Source organism: Salvelinus sp. IW2-2015, unplaced genomic scaffold (genome assembly GCF_002910315.2).
Source record: "Salvelinus sp. IW2-2015 unplaced genomic scaffold, ASM291031v2 Un_scaffold86, whole genome shotgun sequence".
Classification (NCBI taxonomy): Eukaryota; Metazoa; Chordata; class Actinopteri; order Salmoniformes; family Salmonidae; genus Salvelinus; species Salvelinus sp. IW2-2015.
In genome coordinates, this window is record NW_019942515.1 from 653,685 (window position 1) to 667,529 (window position 13,845).

The 13,845-nt window shown below is 40.2% G+C and overlaps 2 protein-coding genes across 4 annotated transcripts in view; one reads left to right on the forward strand and one right to left on the reverse strand.

Moving 5' to 3' along the window:
* LOC112068141 (EH domain-containing protein 3) overlaps positions 1-9,894 on the reverse strand; it is a 33,183-nt gene extending 23,289 nt beyond the window's left edge. For 2 of the 3 annotated variants that reach the window (XM_070438047.1, XM_024135192.2), the window contains exons 1-3: positions 9,099-9,894; positions 4,019-4,195; positions 396-493 (exon numbers count right to left, since the gene is read on the reverse strand). In XM_070438047.1, coding sequence (XP_070294148.1) covers positions 396-493; positions 4,019-4,195; positions 9,099-9,325 — 502 coding nt within the window. In that variant the 5' untranslated portion in view covers positions 9,326-9,894. The remainder of the gene's footprint in view (positions 1-395; positions 494-4,018; positions 4,196-9,098) is intronic. The other variant, XM_024135193.2, reaches the window with a different exon arrangement.
* Positions 9,895-11,667: 1,773 nt separating this feature from the next.
* LOC112068142 (polypeptide N-acetylgalactosaminyltransferase 14) overlaps positions 11,668-13,845 on the forward strand; it is a 125,403-nt gene continuing 123,225 nt past the window's right edge. The window contains 1 exon segment of the mRNA XM_070438048.1: positions 11,668-11,990. Coding sequence (XP_070294149.1) covers positions 11,859-11,990 — 132 coding nt within the window. The 5' untranslated portion in view covers positions 11,668-11,858.

Sequence of the window (13,845 nt, forward strand, 5' to 3'; positions counted from 1 at the left end):
TTGCTACAGACTGTTTTGCACTATCACGATATATGAAATAGTTTAGCAAACAGCACTGCTAACATTAGAATAGAGCACTACTTTCTCCCGGGTCTTGCTTTTGTACACATTTGCATTATGACTATTTCTGTAGTAGTAAATATAGGGTTTTCAGTCAGATTTCTTTCTTCTCGCTATGTTGTGCAATAAAAACACTGCTGTACTTGTGTCAGTGAATGGTTTGATCTCTAACTCCTGAGGGTGACCATCCTGGACTGAGTGAATGTGTGAAAGACGGGTGGAGGGGTTGGGAGAGAGGTGGCGGGATGGAGGGGTTGGGAAAGAGGTGGAGGGGTAGAGGGGTTGAGACAGGGGTGGAAGGGTTGAGAGAGGGGTAGAGGGGTTAAGAGCCGTACCTCTGCTGATCCTCTGCTTCTCTCCAGACAGGATACCAGGAGTATCTATCACACTGATGCTCTCGAGAACAGGGTTGGGAAGCTGGGCACACACAAACCTACAGAACACACAGACATGGCCATAGACATGGTCAGATAGATAGCCCAACACTGAAGAATACAACACTGAAAAATACGGAGCTTACATGATCAAATCTGACACAGAAAAAGAGTTGACCGGACATAAGACCAACAGACAGACCGACTCACAGATGGACAAATAGACACACAGACAGATAGGTATCCTTCATGTAAAATAAAGTATTGACCACTTTGAACCAAATCATACTTCCTAAACCACAGGAGGTGGTGGCACCTTAATTGGGAAGGACAGGCTCGTGGGAATGGCTGGAGTGGACTAAGTGGAACAGTATCAAAAACACCAAACACATGGTTTCCATGAGTTTGATGCCATTCCATTCACTCCGTTTCAGCCATTACTACCATTAGCCTCCACTGTCCTAAACATAGTAATAATTCTCACTTTCATGTACTGAGGGGAAATGACCAGTCTGATATAGCCTTTCAAGACAAGCCAAGACTGAGTGAGCTTGGTGTCTTGAAGCATGTGAACTGTTCCCAGAAACGTGTGTAATTTTTCTGGCTGGTTCTCAATGGACCTCTTGGACTAAAATATGTTTTATATCCCCTTTGGTCATTTCAAACTCAAAGGGCAAAATAAGACATACATTCAATTTACCAATTTACAGTATAAAGTATATTCTTGCATCTAGATAGTGGTTACTGTAACACAGGAAGGCTGCTGCAGACTAGAATGCTGCTGCAGACAGGATGTTAGGCCTACTCGTCTGCAAGATGCACCATGCAGCAGAGGGCTTCTCATGCAGTGGCGGTTCTAGACCATTTCAACTGGGGGGGCCAAGCTGGGGACAGTTGTACTGTTAGAGGGGCCAGTTACATTAGACGTTATTGTTGTCATTTCGTGTTCTTCACTGCATTGCAGGCATTAGCAGGCAAAAGACCATGTTCCGCGTTGCCACAGTCTAATGACGGATGTAAAAAAAAAATAACGATAGCAAAAAGTTGTTGTGTAAAAATTATTTCATACTCCACATTTAGGGGGGCCACAAGGGGGTCCAAAATTGTTGTCACAGGGGCACTGCCCCCCCCCCCCCCCCAGAACCGCTAGTGTTCTCATGACAGAGTCACATGATCGTTCGCTCACCAATTCAATGACAGCTTTGTCCACCAAATAATGCAACTGTAACATTGGCTGTCTCTTATCTATAAAAAACATGTTCATGCTGATATAGGAAATATATAATTATGTTGGAAATAAAATAGACTAGAATGCCAGATACATAGTTGAGCTATCCTCTGCTCTTTGATTCTTCTGTTTGCAAACAAACAGCGGCCTTATGTCAAGAACCCTTAAGAACCCTAAGAATGCTTAACAACCCCAAGAACTCTTAAGAACCTTTATTCCACACATATGTTCTCCTACTTAACATTGTCAGAGCCACCTGCAGAAACCATCACAAGCCATATCATCTCCCTCAGGAAACAAGCTGAGCCTTGTGCTTACAGTGGAAACCCTCTGGATTGCTTCCTCTCCCTCTCGTGATCCAAAGTAGGATTGGCATACTTCAGAAACACTTGACAGTTAATAAGGCATCGAGCAGCAAGCCCTTTCCCAGAGTGAGGTTCGAGGTATGTATGACAGACACACACAACAGATGATACGGTGCCTTCAGAAAGTATTCATACCCCTTGACTTATTCCACATGTATTAAATATAATTGTTTATCATCCATCTACACACAATACCCCATAATGACAAAGTGAAAACGTGTATATATTTTGATTTTAGCAAATGTATTGAAAATGAAATACAGAAATATCTAATTTACATAAGTATTCACACCCCTGAGTCAATACATGTTAGAATCRCCTTTGGCAGCGATTACAGCTGTGAGTCTTTCTGGGTAAGTCTCTAAGAGCTTTCCACACCTGGATTGTACAAGATCTGTCCATTATTCTTTTCAAAATTCTTCAAGCTCTTTCTAATTGGTTGTTGATCATTGCTAGACAACCATTTTTAAGTCTTGCCATAGATTTTCAAGTAGATTTAAGTCAAAACTGTCACCCGGCCACTCAAGAACATTTACTGTCTTCTTGGAAAGCAACTCCAGTGTATATTTGGCCTTGTGTTTTAGGTTATTGTCCTGTCTACTGAAAAGTTCATTCAACTCCCAGTGTCTGGTGGAAAGCAGACTGAACCAGGTTTTCCTCTATGATTTTGCCTGTGCTTAGCTCCATTCTGTATATTTTTTATCCTGAAAACTCCCCAGTCCTTAACGATTACAAGCATACCCAAAACATGATGCAGCCACCATTATGCTTGAAAATATGAAGAGTAGTACTCAGTAATGTGTTGTATTGGATTTAATCCTTTTTAAATTCAGGCTGTAAAATGTGGAAAATGTCAAGGAGTGTGAATACTTTCTGAAGGCACTGTAAGAGCAAACAGACCCACTGACAGTCTGCAACGAAGGGGAAACCCTGAGCAGTGAGCAGAGGGAAATTCAATCAGAGGTGGAATGTAGAGCATGTGTGGCAGGTTCAGGAGTCTCTGGTCATGATATCATCCTGTGACATGGTAAACACAGCTCAACACAGCAACCGTTGAGAAAGGCTAAACTTAACTTTCACTCTCGCTCCTGCACTCATTCCGCCTCCCTCCCTTTCCTTTTCTCAAGGATGGTGAGTTTCATGACAACTTTATACAAAGGAGTATTCCAAAACATATTGGAATTTCAAATCAAATGGCATTCTGAAACTGATTGGAATTCAGCAAGAGCACAGAGAAGCACTCACAGGGATTACTAGCAGAGTTCTAGATAAAAATTCTAGCATTTGAGCCCAGAAAAAAATTWGGGGAACAACAAACTAAAAGCAAATTTGAAGAACTTCTCCCGGGGCCTTCAGAGTTTTTTTTTCACATTCTGTCTTTGATGCACAAAATTAAACTTTTGGGGAGAAAGCTAATAAGTTACTGAACATTTACCCWGTCATCTTGGATAAGGCCACTAAAAACAACAAGTCATCATAAAATAAATCAGAACTGTGAGTTTTCATATGCTGTATAGACGGGCTGGCTGACAACATCACAAAAATGATGCTCACACATCGATSTGGCCGGAAGGCCTGCGTTGTTATGATTAGTTATGAACAGTCAGATAGCTAGCAACAATGACAAGAAGCTGCCATGTGGGGAATCATAGGTGGTTCRTTTTAGTTCATTGTATCTTGTTAGTGTCTTGTTTTGAGGTGTTTTGACTGATATCATGTCTATGCTATGGTTGAAATTCGCTAGCTAGCTAACCAACAACTGTAACAATGTATTTGAGAGATAACAAGTGCTCATTGTGCAAATGTACTTACGTTTTCAATAAACATTTGGAGACTAAATATAGTTTACATGTTGTCAACAGTCTATATCAACCCCATCTGTTTTGCACCATAGTTGTGCACGTGCCGGTTTTGTTGCTAAACAACCAACCCTTCTATAAAAACTTGAGTCATCCAACTAGAATACTTTATGTGGACTGCTGTAGTCTCACCTGTTGAGAAAGGCATTTCCGAAGGAGTTGAGCTTCCTAAAGGGTTTCTTGGGGTCGACAACTAGGGCGTTGCCAGGGATCACCCCCTCCGTGTCTCCATGCATCACTGCAATGAAGGAGTCTGTTGTGGGCTCCGGCCCAATCCGCATTCCAGGGAAATCCTGCTCCAACAGGTATCTGGGGAGTAATAGGAGAAATGGATGTCTGTTTATGCATTATTTTATTGTCCACTATCTTAGTTTACATTTTACATTACAGGCCCGGTACACCTACCAGTTACATAGTAAAATCGTACTTAACCATCTTTTTAAAAGAACATACTAACATTGTTGAATTATAGGGTCAAGGTCAAGAGTTTCATCGTCAATCAGTCCAAATTGACATTACAGATGTGTAAAAATGTAGTATAATTGTATAGAATGTGCAGAATCCTAGAAATGCATTGAATTGTAAATACTAGTAATTTATAACTGAAAGTGTCCTTTTAAACTACTTTAAACCTTTAAAGCACTAACAGATGTGAGGTCAACCAGCTGATACTCTATATATCCACTCTACACACATCTTGTCATAGGGGTCAACAGTGCCAGTTAGTACTGTCTCTATGTTGACACTGTTTAAATCCATAATACAGTGCTATTGCAGCAGTAGACGGCCAACAGTAGATGAGCAGCACTGTCCAGAGCCAGATGTTTAACCTTCCCACAGCTCTGCCACTGAGGCTTCAGTGAGAGGAAGGGAGGCAGAGTGAAACTGGACTGATGGAGAGCACAGGGACTGCGCACGTGTGTTAGGAGACAGACCATAGAGGAAAGAAGGCCTGTGTTCTTTCATAGCACTGAGGACTGAGGAGTCAGCACACACACAAACACAGGCCTAGCTCTTTCCCTACCACTCTCCCTACTAGAGGTAGACCGATTCATCGGAATGGCCAATTAATTAGTGCCGATTTCAAATTTTCATWACACACACAAACCGATTTGGCCGTTTTTWAWWTWTTTTTTTTACACCTTTATTTAGCTAGGCAAGTCAGTTAAGAACACATTCTTATTTTCAATGACAGCCTAGGAACGGTGAGTTAACTGCCTTGTTCAGGGGCAGAATGACAGATTTTTACCYTGTCAGCTCGGGAATTTGTTTTTGCAACCTTCCGGTTACTAGTCCAACGCTCTAACCACCTGCCTTACATTGCACTCCACGAGGAGCCTGCGTGGCAGGCTGACTACCTGTTATGCAAGGGCAGCAAGAAGCCAAGGTAAGTTGCTAGCTAGCATTAAACTTATAAAAAACAATCAATCTTCACATAATCACTAGTTAACTACACATGGTTGATGATATTACTAGTTTATCTAGCGTGTCCTGCGTTGCATATAATCGATGCGGTGCCTGTTAATTTCTCATCGAATCACAGCCTACTTCGCCAAACAGGTGATGATTTAGCACTGTCGTTGCACCAAACCTAACCATAAACATCAATGCCTTTCTTTAAAATCAATACACAAGTATGTATTTTTAAACCTGCATATTTAGTTAATATTGCATGCTAACATGAATTTCTTACAATTAGGGAAATTGTGTCACTTCTCTTGCGTTCCGTGCAAGCAGTCAGGGTATATGCAGCAGTTTGGGCCGCCTGGCTCGTTGCGAACTGTGTGAAGTCCATTTATTCCTAACAAAGACCGTAATTGATTTGCCAGAATTGTATGACATAACATTGAAGGTTGTACAATGTAACAGCAATATTTAGACTTAGGGATGCCACCCGTTAGATAAAATACGGAACGGTTCCGTATTTCACTGAAAGAATAAAAGTTTTGTTTTCTAAATGATATTTTCCGGATTCGACCATATTAATGACCAAAGGCTCGTATTTCTGTGTGTTATTATGTTATAATTAAGTCTATGATTTGATATTTGATAGTGCAGTCTGACTGAGCGATGGTAGACAGCAGCAGGCTCGTAAGCATTCATTCAAACAGCACTTTCGTGCGTTTGCCAGCAGCTCTTCGCAATGCTTCAAGCATTGAGCTGTTTATGACTTCAAGCCTATCAACTCCAGAGATTAGGCTGGTGTAACTGATGTGAAATGGCTAGCTAGTTAGCGGGGTGCGCGCTAATAGYGTTTCAATCGGTGACGTCACTCGCTCTGATACTTGGAGTAGTTGTTCCCCTTGCTCTGCAAGGGCCGCGGCTTTTGTGGAGCGATGGGTAACGATGCTTCGAGGGTGGCTGTTGTCGATGTGCTCCTGGTTCGAGCCCAGGTAGGGAAGAGGGACGGAAGCTATACTGTTACACTGGCAATACTAAAGTGCCTATAAGAACATCCAATAGTCAAAGGTATATGAAATACAAATGGTATAGAGAGAAATAGTCCTATAATTCCTATAATAACTACAACCTAAAACTTCTTACCTGGGAATATTGAAGACTCATGTTAAAAGGAACCACCAGCTTTCATATGTTCTCATGTTCTGAGCAAGGAACTTAAACGTTAACATTTTTACATGGCACATATTGCACTTTTACTTTCTTCTCCAACACTTTGTTTTTGCATTATTTAAACCAAATTGAACATGTTTCATTATTTATTTGAGGCTAAATTGATTTTATTGATGTATTATATTAAGTTAAAATAAGTGTTCATTCAGTATTGTTRTAATTGTCATTATTACAATTATTATATATATTTTTTTTTTTATCAGCTTTTTTTGGTCCTCCAATAATTGGTATCGGGGTTGAAAAATCATAATCGGTCGACCTCTACTCCCTACTGCAGCCGCCACATAGGCCTGCACGTCCTCCATGAACAATGCACACAGGAAACTAAAGACGCTGCCTTTGGCCCTATCCTGCAGGACAGTGACCTCGCATAGGGTACAAATCACAGAGAAAAGGAGTAGCCCAACTAGCCCCGCCCATCTCTCAGTTTCCTCTATTCCCAAGCCAGGTATGTTGTTGTCTTAGGTCTCTCTTTATGTAGTGTTGTCTCTCTTGTCGTGATGTGTTTTGTCCTATATTTTTATTTAATTTATTTGTATTTCAATCCCAGCCCCTGCCCCCGCAGGAGGCCTTTTGCCTTTTGGTAGCCCGTCATTGTAAATAAGAATTTGTTCTTAACTGACTTGCCTAGGTAAATAAAGGTTCAAATAAAAAATAAAACAACTATTAGAGAGGCTAGCTCTAGAAACTCTGACAGTGGACTGGACCATGACAGGCAGCATAGGAAACCCCACAGGGCAAACATTGGTTGAATTAACGACGTTTCCACGTCATTTCAATGAAATGACATTGACCTAATGTGGAATAGATGCTGAATTGACGTCTGTGCCCAGTGGGACAAAGCCATCACCGACTTGGCCAGTGCTGAACCGTAGTTGATTAAACATTCAAACGTTTCCAACTTTTGAAATCGACTCCTATTGTGGGTGCACATAGAGTATGGTCTGGCTTTAGCAGAAAATATAAGTATAAAGTATAAAAAGTTATTTAGCAAAAACTAAAGTATTATCATATAGAAAGCTCTTAGAYGTGTGATATTTTTATCAGATGGCATGCGATCCATATCTAATCCAATCTTGTCCACGGAATTGATATACCTGGAATTTAGCATGTCTGATGCCAATCAGAGAGGATTTCAGGGATTTCTCCTTCTGTCTGTACCAAGGGATCACAACCACACCTGGTTACAGAATGTTGTCTGCATGTCACCGTGGATTTTAAAGGACTGCCTAATTAAGACCAGTTATATGGCCAGACTGAGACAGAACCCTATCAACCAGCCCACACTCAAATGTCATTCTCACCCACACTTTCAAAAGCATGAGAACAAAGCCCTACTATTCAATTACTTAACCCAAACATGATAACTCGTTTGAAAATAAGTACTACAATCTATGAAGGGCTATGAAGTAACAGTGCCATAAAGCTAATAACTCATTTCGATAGTACAAACTAAAAGGGGATAGGAAGTGAGTGTCCCAAAGCTTTTTAGACTTTTAAAGCTGATCATACACAGGAAGTGCTTCCAGTGGCCAGGGGCATTCTCTACATGACTCCAGACTAATGTCTCTCACTTATCACGCCTCTCTATAACTCCTGGACTAGTCGCTCTGKAAACTATTAGTGACATGTTGCTGTAGCAATAAGGGAGCTGATGAGAGGGTTGGAGRGCAGGGCTTATCAGTGAGAGGACAGCAGAGGACTGCATCTCACTTCTGACCTTGGGATAGCAGGAAAAGCACTAGTATTCACTGGCATTACTGCACAGCTAGAGGGATTCACTTAGTCTCACCAGTAAAGTTTGATGTGGAAAACATGCCACCACAAAACAATGATACAAGAAGAGTTATATCTGCCTCCCATCCCATCTCCAAGACAACGTTTGCTTTGTGGTAGGCTCAGAGAGACCAACACATGCTTTTGGGTCCAAGACTTTCCATCTGCTCTTGTATTCCTTTGATGAGCACTAAGTGGGATGGTTGGCATGCCATATAGCAGTCCATAGGGAAAAGCTGGAATTTAACTTGGAAACATGATCTGTTCTATGGTCATGGACTAGTTTAATAGACAAATCAATGGAACAGCTGACATTCCTGTGTTATGGGTGTGACTATAGGGGAACATTGCAGATGATTAGTGTAACATGTAATCACAAAATGGCATTGAGGATTACAGGATTGTAATAGGTATATCTATGTCTATAACTATGCAATACCACTAGATTTCAATAATGTACTTATATAGTTTTGTAGTCATCTATACCATAATAGGTGAATGCTAACCCAGCAGGTTGCTCTCTCGTCTGTTGGAATGTCTCATCCCTCCTAAATCAGACTATGTCAACATTTGACCTGTGTCTGCCCAAGGTTGAACAGGAATCCAGTCAACCCAAACACTAACAGATGTATCTTTCTAGGCTAATTTGTACTACAATAAAATCAACTTGTTGCATTAAACTAATTATGCAGTGCCTGCCATGCATGTAATGTCCCCTCTTTGCATATCAGTGCACAAAACTCACTAGTGTTTTTTGGCCTACTGACCGGCAACCAAAGCACCCACATTTCAAACACAGACGTACCGTATGAAGCTGGTCTTTCCAGTGGAATACTGCCCCACAAGGAGAACCATGGGCTTGTTGTCAAAGTCGGCATCCTCTAAGGCGGGCGAGTGGAACTCGTGGAATTTGTAGTGTTCCTCCAAGGGTAACAGCTTGGTTTTGTAGAGCTTCTTGAGCCCATCGCTGACTGTCTGAAAGACCTCAGGATCCTTCTTCCTCCTGTCATCGGTACCCAACCAGCTGAACATGATGCAATTCGATAATGGACAACCTTATACTCTATAGGGACCTCTATTGGTGCTTTTTCTATTCAAATAATTCGGAGGATCTCTTTGTTATTGGTTTAGTAGATGGCTTGTTTTTTCTTTCAATCAAATATTATGCAGACATATCCTTGAATGGAAAGCGTTCCCCAAGTCTTTACAGGCCAAACACGAGACAAAGATGCACAGACCACTATACGCCAGTAAATTGACTAGACTAAACACATACTAGTGATCCTAAGTCATTTTTACATGCACATTTACATATCACAGCTATAAAGCACGATTTTCATTCAAACTGTAGAGGAATCCAAAAAAWTATCCACGTATCAAGCTGGCAAATTGTGATGTCGTCTTACATTTGAATTCTGACGCGGTTGAATCTTCAAAATATTGTTCTATATAATATACCTTTTTCGAACCAACTGAAGAAAACAATAATACAGGTATAATAAAGCGTATATTCCTACTGCTGCGTAGAATCTTGAGCGGCCACTGGCTTCCCCGGCTTCGTTACTGCAGCATATTTAAATACCAGTCTGACAACGAAATCTAATCCGAAAGGAAATGCCCAACTACTGGCAAAACCCCACCCAGTATTACAGCGACTGAAGGCAGTGATGGCAGCGCCATATTAGCGGATGAGGGACCACTAGCATCTATCTCATTGTTGATGCTCCTCTAGTGGTAATACAATGTAACAAACAATGGGTGATCACAAAATTGCTATATACATTGTATCAGTCATAAATTGCAAGTTTATGGTTTATAACAAGCTGCCATCTTACATTACCAAAGAAAATAGAAAAGATCCATGTCAACATTTCCATATACCTACACATATATTGCTTGTGTCATTTAATATATATATATATTATATACCAGTATATAAAGTGTTGACTTAAAACAATATTGTAAAAAAATCTTCTYTTGAATAAAAATAGAAAATACAAAAGTGTCACAAAAAAGTTTTCTTATGATGCAGCACACAATTGATGGAGTACAATGGAACTAAATTGAGGAGAGGATACAACGTAACTGTCTCAAGTCTATGGTAGGCCTACGGTGTAGAATGTACTGTAGCCTACAGTGATGTCAAAAGTTGTAGAGACACAATTGTCCAAATTTAGAGAGAGGGGCAGAGGCCATAGCAGGACATCTATCCTTTCCCTTACAGTCTATTCTACATACCAGTATGACACCTGCTGGACAACATTTAAGCATRCAATAGTTGATGGTTTATGGATTATTCGACGCCCGACCACCACTAGATGGTGCAACAAGACAATACTTTTTTGATCCGTTTCCTATTTTTTTAAGGTCTATACATTCAGCCTAGAAGTAAATCGAAGTGAGATTAGTCAATATCAAAAGTACAGCACAATATATAGGATGAATTTGGGAATTGTCAATAAAGATATTTTCTATTCTAATCTATTTGTTATTTTTTTGTCACCAGACCTAGTCCCACCTGTTCAATGGTCACTGCAACTAGCTCTCACARGCTCACGTCAGAATTAGACATTCATCCATGTTTCTCAAACATAACATTGCAAAGTTGTTGCAAATGTCACATTTCGAAGTGTTTCAGGTTAAGTTCATGCACTACCTCAGAATTTGTAAGGTTAGGGTTAAGTATAGGTATTAATTCCRAAATCTTAAGGTTAGGCAATAACCCCAAATTGTAAACGTATGGGTTAAGATTTGGTATTAACTCAGAATTGTTAAGGTTAGGGTTAAATTAGGCATTAATTCCGAAATCTTAAGGTTAGCCAATAACTCCAAATGGTTAACGTAAGGGTTMAGATTTGGGATAGGCTTAAAACTAAAAACGACTTTCTATTGCTGGATCTGAATTTACAACTTTGGAATCAGATGTTGCCACCGGTCCACCATCCCCATCCACAATAACCTAGCAAAACCGAAACCTACTTGAAGGTAACCTCGCTCACTGTTACCCCTAGYGGCCGGTTTCCACATCGTCTCCCGATATCCTCGGACATTGATGAACGTCGAATACTGGCACGGGTGACCTAGCTGGGTCACCAGTATTAAAATACACCATAACTCTGTAAAGAAAACTTGAGATGAATTAGGCTGCATGGTTGATTATAGACGATATCCATTACTGCATACATACATTGCAAGTACAATAGACTACAGAACCTTGTACATTATGATTTACACGGTAGGTGGTGCTAAACCCATTCGATTTTATAGGTACCCCCAACCGGCTGATTTTTATCTAGCTGGACGGCTTCCAGTGTAGTACTTCGTAGCTCCAGCGAGTCATCGCTGTGTAACAGCCTACTACCAGTCCCGTCATAGACAATCTCGCAACCAGGGCATGAGTCTGGAGCGAGCGTGCAGCGCTCGAGAAGAGAACCAGAGAATGTGAGAGCAGCGCGCAAAACCACTTCTCCACAACCGACTTTCATAGAATTCCTAGAAATGTGCTTCTCGTAGATTGCCCAGCGCCAATAAAGGGGCGATATCTGCTCCAGTAACTCATAGGAAAATGAAACGCCTTTCCCGAAAGCTCACTTTGGCATTGGTGGTGCTTTGTTGGATTGCTGCACTACTGTATTTGATACTCTTAAGTAGGCAGAAAGTATCGGACCTGGGGACTAAAGATGCACAGTACGGAAAGGTAAGCAACACTATCAGTTCTTATCCGATATTCATCTTATCTATATCACACAATATCACTTCCTATGCATTTAGCAGTTGTGTAGTCTAAACTTGTATCAATATACAGAAGAGTGCTAGGTGCGCGCAGGTAATGCGTGTTTCTAGGAAAATATTTATTGAGGTTTGAGAGGGTGTCAGAATTTCCACGGAGCTATATACAGACAGATTGTATCACGGCTCCCTCTCTACATTGCTTTCTAGAAGTTTGCAGACTACATACAACCAGTTTTTCCTAACTTTTTTTATTCTGGATCGAATGAATTTGTGTGCATACATTATCTATTGCAAAGTGCAGTTTCAAGTGGTTAAAAGTTTCAAGTTTCAGGTTTTAATGTCACATCCACAAGTACAGTGAAATGCCTTTCTTGCAAGCTCTAAACTCCAAAATGCAGCAATCAATAGCAATGTAAAACTAAAAWTAACATTGCGTTGAACAAAAACACACAATAAATAAAAATAAGATATAAGAAGAACACGAGAAAGTAAGTAAGCATACTATATACAGGGTCAGTCAGTTCCAGTATCATAAAGTATGTACAATGTGCAGGGATACTGGAGTGATAGCAGTAGATATGTATAGGGGCGTGTGTGACTAGGCATCAGGATATATAATCATGTGTTTATAAGCAGTTTATTGATGTTTAGATGAGCTTTCTGTACATTCCAAAGTGTAAAGAAGATACAGTTGTAAGTAATCATATAATATATTACTGAATAAACATCTGATAGCCTATGAAATGCATCTTGCACAAAGAACAGTCAGAGGCTCACTAAATTGTCATGAACAAAAGTGCCACTATGTTCAGTGTAGGCTACTACATAATTTATTAAACACTGATATATGAATTCCTATATGAATTCCTCAAATACATGAATTTCTCAATTCCTCAATCTGTTGTTAACATCATTTAAACTGTATCCATGAATTTCTGCCTATTGACCCTGTATAGCCACCTGGTCTAGCTGTTCTGTACTTGTGTCTGAAAACCAGCATTATCAGTCAATAGGTTCAGTCATTGACTTGTAATAGCTGGTCCCTGTGTGAAAATACATTTTTAATGAACTGAAGGACATCATGTGATGGAGTAATACTGTCTACCTTTACCAAGACAGTCAGACTGGGGCAATTATAGCCATCAAATATGTAACCTTTTTACAGCCGACACATTTCTATGCTTTTATTACTCCTATTTTGTAAAGGCAGCTTTAATGAAACCATTGCCACTTTCCCCCCTGAAGTATAACTTGTTTTGTGCGGTGCAGAAGACAGATTTTATCATATTTTGTGGTCCAGTTATTATGGTATATCTGGGGGGGTTTCAAAAGCTTACTGCTAACGGCAAATGAGGAAGTGAGTGCTTTTCAGTGTGGGAGCTGAATGGTGGAATTACACTTGTGATGTAGGCACTCGTCTGGATTGATTGATTCAGTTTCAAAATGGTACACACCAAAATCAATGGTGTACATTTAACTCGGAAAGTGTTAAATGTACACTGTTTTCAGTGAACGTATGATTCCCACTGTACTGGTTTTAAAATAACACTTTTGAAAGTGTTAAAGATTTAACTCTGTTGCAGTGTTCTCCATTTAACTCGGAAAGTGTCAAATGTACACTATTTACAGGTAACACATGACTCCCACTGAACTGGTTTTAAAATAACACTTTTGAAAGTTTTAAAGATTTAACTCTGTTGCAGTGTTCCCCATTCAACTGTTAAAGTGTTCCAATGAACTTGATTATAGTGTTTGCATAGTTCTACTGTAGAGTAATATTGTCACGATCGTGTGGAGGAGAGACGGACCAAAACGCAGCA